Raw genomic sequence first — 5,634 nt, 5'->3', positions numbered from 1 at the left:
ATCCTGGACTGTTCGAAACGGTTCGTGTGGATTGGCAAACTAGCTGTGCACGGTTCAGCGACGCAATTTAAACGGATAGATTCATGCGGATCGATCCATCCGTTCACTAAATTTGAATCGCCAATGCGTCAAGCCGGACAGTACGCACGTCCTCCCTTTTCCTCCCTAGATCACCATGGTTCCTCCCACCAGTGGCACACAATTCTCTCCAAGAACCCTTCCACGGAATTTTGACCGGCGGGAAAGCTAGCGGAAGCGATGGATCCCGCCGCCACGCCCACCATCACGGCTACTGCCACAAGACCCCGGCGAAGCCCGAGAAGCTGGCCAAGGATTTCACGCCGGAAGAGCATCGGGTCGAGGCGGAGAAACGCGCCAGCTGGAGAGAGCCGCCAGAACTCGGGCAGCCGCTGCCAAGCTAGAAGAAGAGCATCTTAAGGCGAACGGCCGCATCATCGCTCAACATGCGGAGGCCAACGGTGAGCTGCTGGCGCAGAAAGCAGCCCAGCATGCCATCATGAATGATGAAGCTTGAGGCACGTTCGGCCATGGTGTCGCCATCCCTCTGGCTCCTACTAGTCAGGCCGTGGCCGGCGCGCCATCGACAAGCTCCGTCATCTCCACGCCGAGTGGCTGGCCTCCTCTTCAACCCAGGCCGCCATGCCAGGGAGGTGGCCACGGGAGGGTTGGATGCGCGTTGTCCCGCCTTGATGATCCCCATGCGGCGTCATCGGAGATGTCTGGGGAAGGCATCGACCTCAACCGCACTCCTAAGGCTGGAAAATCGTCGCTGGCGGCAGCGAAGAAGCAGCAATGAATATATGTTGCCGATATGCCGCCGCTAGTCAACCTGTTCGACGGAATGACTAGCGAGCTACCGTCTGCGAGCAAGATGGTAATTTCTTGTCTGTCGCCCTGTCTCTTTTCCATTGCTAGTTGGTCCTGTCCGCGGCTAGTCATGGCCACTATGTGTGCAGGAATCCATGGAGAACAATGGCGAGACCCTCTTGCATGATATGATCAACGACGACGCTGATGAGGAAGACTACAACTACGCTCAGTATGAAGAGACTCAATATGTTCGGGCTCATGAGGGCTACTCCACTGACAATCAGCCATTGTTTGGCAACGACGGCTTCACCCAATCCATGGGCGAGGGCGACACCCAAACCATGGCCGAGGGCATCACGCAAGCCACAGCCGCGTCACTTGCCGTGATGGATTCCGACAGCAAGAAGGTTAGCCAAAGGACGGCGAGCTACACCACCAAAGAGGATAAGTTGCTATATAATGCTTGGATAGAGATTTCACAAGATCCACTTTAGCAAAAGGGATTTGCCTATGGGACCCGTGTGGGAAAGTACTTTCATGAGCATAGGAAGTTCCCGCCAAACCCATTCTATAGTGAACGCAAAGATCTCTCCTTTGCAAAGAGGCGGGGCTTCATCCATGCCGAGTGTAGCCGGTTCCAAGGCTCATTCGAGACAGTGAATGGAAGGGGCAATAAGTGGTGTCTCAGCCGTTGACATGTGTGTATGTTGTTTTTGCTTTGGAGCACTTAAAGTCCTCCTACGACAACACGGGCTTCATATTGAGCCATTGTTGGATGTTGCTCAAGGATACCAAGAATTGAGAAACAAGTGACGCCCTTTGGAGGAAACTCGAGAACATGAAGAAGAAGGGCAATGACAATTCGTCAATGAACTGTACCATCAACCTCGAATACGATGGGCAAAGCCTAGGCGCCCGTTCCACCGACAAGGTAGGCGGTGGTGGCGGTGCCAAACAACCAGTTGGCCACAAGGCAACCAAAACCAACATGCACCATCAAGCTTCCTCATTAGCGTTCCAAGAAACCTTGAGGGAGTTGATGGTCAAGAAAGAAGAGACCATTACCGAGAGGGAAGAGAGACGGCGCAAAGAGAAAGAGGCATCCACCAAGAGCTTTGTTGATCTTCAATTGAGAGCTCTTGAGGTGAAAAGTCCCTTGCAAAGTCTAGACTCGTCGAGGCCGAAGCCAATTGGAGGCTGAAGCCAAGATCATGGCCTAGGAGATCATGCTCACCGACTTGGCCATCAGGCCACCATCTTCGATCCCATGCAAAGGGCTTGGCTTGAAAAGAAGCAAAAGATGATCACTTGAGAAGAAGCAAAAGATGATCCTAGCTCACGGTGCATGAAGGACATTGGCAATTTGGCATAGATGAATACCATTTGAATGACTAGCTTGACGTTGCCGACTTAAATCTTCGTACACACAGCAGAGCTGTTTCGGGTCATATAATTGATAGGTAATTCCACATGCGTCCCCACCTATGAATGAAGAAAGATGTTCTAAATCCTGAACTCCTAACGAACAATAAGCCCTTCAATCGCATAGAACAGCTGCTGTGGAATTAGCTAGTAGCCAAAAGGAAAAACAGTAACTTGCCAGGAGAAACATACACGGCCATGGCCTTAGTCCTAACACACGAGACTAGAAAAGTATTGCCGGTAGTGCAAAGGGCAGGAAAAGGAAAGGACAGGCAAAAGGGAAAAGGGACGAAAGAAAAATCACTTGCAATATGGATGCCGCCAATTTGATAGGATACTATACTTCGCAATAGAAGTGTACACTTGGTCCTTGGGCTCAAATCAATAGAAACAACACATAATATGAACAAGTTGGCACCAGAAATGGACGCCACTCAAAAGGCTCTCGGTGATGGCCTTCTGCAGGCACCAATAACGTTCTAAGCTTTGCCGAAGCTCGCTTTCTCTTGGTAGCACAAGAGATCTAAAATGCTACTTCAAACTGTATATCCCAATCTGCCATTAGTTTTGTCACCACAGTCTCCTTTTACTTAGCGTAATAGTTACCAACCTTAACTGAAGTACAAGCTCAAAAAGTATCTTGTCGGATTGAACCCTATGAGTATCACTACAAGATACAAACGAAAATAAGTAAGATAACTGCCAGGGGGTATAAAATTAGTACTGTATAAAATGCACTTACTAAGTGGTGATATTATGATGACAAGTCCGATTGGGTACAAAAAAAATGTCGTTCTGTCCAAAAATGGAAGAACTGCAACAAAGAACTTTTTGTTAGGAAAGACGTGATTACATTTACATAGTTACACACATATGCAAAAAAAAAAAAAAAAATTCGTGAACAGATAAGAATAGACTTACCATCATATCCTAGGAAGTTCAGATAGTGATAATAAGAAATAGCAACCATGAAGAGGAGGTTTGATAACAGGGCAGGAAAGAAGCCATGTGCGATCAACAGAGGCGACAAAAAGTATTGAAGCACTGAGAAGAGAGAATTGTCAGTCAACTATTCCGCATTTCTTACAACCAAAGTTCAGATAGAGAAACTGATTCCTTAATATTACCATATAGGATGATGAATGCAGGGAAGAACGAGTTGCAGTGAACATCAAACGCGTAGAGCCTGCAATGTTATTTGTGTCATTACAGATATTGACTGTGGCCTCAAGAGCTAAGCAGTGGGGGGCGCAATTATATTCTATTAACTAGGTTATTCTATTAACTAGGTTACTAGTCAATACAAGATAACTAGAAAGAAGTGTTGTCATCCCATGGAAATTACAGAAACATCCTGTCATAGGTCTGTGAGTTTCATGCAGCAACTATTCCATTAGCTTAAAAAGTTTTAGATTCTGATGCAGTGAAAATAAGAAAGGAAGATAACCACTAAATGGCAGAAAATACAACTCAAGAAGAAAATGCATTAGGTAAGACTATAGGAAAGTTACCACTCAACGCGTTGTTCAACCACGTGGCTGTTAGGTTCCTCCCTCAAATAGGAATTAGTAAGAAACCTGCAGTGAAGCATAGCAGTTGTTTCCTATTATCCACTTACAGATTTGTATGTGTATTAAGAAATTTAACATATTAGTCATTGCACATTACTAGTACTACATTTGATTAAACGCTAGGCCACAAATGTAACATAATTTAGACTAAAACCTGCAATGCTGCTACGACCTCTTGAGTAAATGATGAAGAAATACAAGTTGTTTCAAAATAACAAATCATAGCTGGTAAACCTATTGTCAACATGAACCCAATAAGCCACAAGCTCATTATAATATGCTTCGACTTTCTTTGAACGTATTGTACATAACAACATGTAGCTCGAGGAGCATTACTTATGTTATTTTAAAATTTTCCATAGCACCACTCGTGAAGCATGTGAGGTTATACCTCCCAAAAAAAACAGCAAGAAATCAATAAATCTGTCCACTAACAAAACTGTGAAGTACCGACAGGATGATGTTAGTGCTGCCGTTAAGTTCAAAGTCTTCTGGGTGAACGACTTACCAGCAAAGTGTGGCCAAAATTAGCCCAGCAAATAAGAAATGGACAAACACAACCGAGGTGATTGTTAAAGCAGCATGGGCCGCGCTCTCTCCAAACCTGAAGAACAAAGACAAGTGGCCAAATGTTGAATAAAAAGAAAAATAAATCAACCAGTTGATACAACAGAAAATAAAGCGAACACATAAATCTATTAAAGATGGGAACATATAAAATAGATTACAATAAAGATAAAATTAAACCATCATTATGTATTGTACAGGTGGGGAATTACAAAGAAAATAAGAACATAAAGACAATTCCCCGCAAAAATAGAAGGGAAAGAACTATAAAGAACTCACGCTGCGCAGTAAGCTGATGTCGCAAACACGAGGAAAAGAATTAAAATGACAACAAATGCAGGATCATCCCGAGCCCACTGGTTCTTTGTTTCTGAAAATAAGAACAAAAGATATCAGGATCTGCCATGATATCATATGCATATAAATGATAGTATGCAAGAACATCAATTAAATTCCAACAGACACATTTACATTCAGGAAAGGATAGAAGTAGACAACGTACGCTTGTGATATTTGGTGTGCTGATAGCTGTCTTCCATAATCACAACATGATGCATACAAACAGACAAAAGCAAGTCAGGTGCTTACCTATATACCGAACATATAACTGAAAATCGGGAACATGTCATTCATCTTAAGACCATACAACTTCGAATGATAAAATGAAGGTGAGGATGTATCCCTCAACATAGAAAGAAAAAAACGAGCTAGGGTTTGTGTGCAAATGCAAGTGGGTCAGAAGTAGGTCCTGTTGCAAGTTGGTCAACGAATTTTTTTCCCTGGTGGTGGTGTGAATTGTGAGAGCTTAGAATGAAGTTCTTTGAGGCTTTATCGAGCATGCCATTGCATGCGTCCTCGAACTACAACTTAGGAGGTAGAATTTGGAAGGTACCAATTTATCATTGCGCAAGTTGCATTAGTATTACTATAATAATAACAGCAGAAAACAGTAATAGTATAATATAATAACTAATGAAAAGTATTTAGAGCTGGGCTGAGTGCAGGATGCGTACACTACTTTTGGTGAAGTACAGAGATGAACCATTTGCCAAAATGTGTACTCGATATCCATTTGCTGCCACTGTTGAGAAAAACAATATGAGAGATAACACATGTTACAAAAACGCATTGGAATATATACTACCAGTACCAGAAAAGTCTCATACGAAACAAAAGCAGAGCATTTTCCTTAGATATTCAGGGTAATATGCAATGAAGCACGGAATATTGTTAGAATAGTCTC

At 43.7% G+C, this 5,634-nt stretch overlaps 1 protein-coding gene across 1 annotated transcript in view; it reads right to left on the bottom strand.

The window, feature by feature from the left end:
• Positions 1-2,544: 2,544 nt before the first annotated feature.
• The window catches only part of LOC124652800 (protein unc-50 homolog), a 4,905-nt gene continuing 1,815 nt past the window's right edge, over positions 2,545-5,634 (bottom strand). The window contains exons 2-10 of the mRNA XM_047191842.1: positions 5,405-5,472; positions 4,894-4,919; positions 4,671-4,761; positions 4,333-4,428; positions 3,765-3,830; positions 3,381-3,439; positions 3,175-3,297; positions 2,996-3,067; positions 2,545-2,920 (exon numbers count right to left, since the gene is read on the bottom strand). Of these exons, the coding sequence (XP_047047798.1) occupies positions 2,865-2,920; positions 2,996-3,067; positions 3,175-3,297; positions 3,381-3,439; positions 3,765-3,830; positions 4,333-4,428; positions 4,671-4,761; positions 4,894-4,919; positions 5,405-5,472 (657 nt within the window). The 3' untranslated portion in view covers positions 2,545-2,864. The remainder of the gene's footprint in view (positions 2,921-2,995; positions 3,068-3,174; positions 3,298-3,380; positions 3,440-3,764; positions 3,831-4,332; positions 4,429-4,670; positions 4,762-4,893; positions 4,920-5,404; positions 5,473-5,634) is intronic.

Source organism: Lolium rigidum, chromosome 5 (assembly GCF_022539505.1).
Source record: "Lolium rigidum isolate FL_2022 chromosome 5, APGP_CSIRO_Lrig_0.1, whole genome shotgun sequence".
Lineage (NCBI taxonomy): Eukaryota > Viridiplantae > Streptophyta > Magnoliopsida > Poales > Poaceae > Lolium > Lolium rigidum.
Note: the sequence above shows the minus strand (reverse complement) of the source record. Positions and strands in the feature narration are given on the sequence as shown.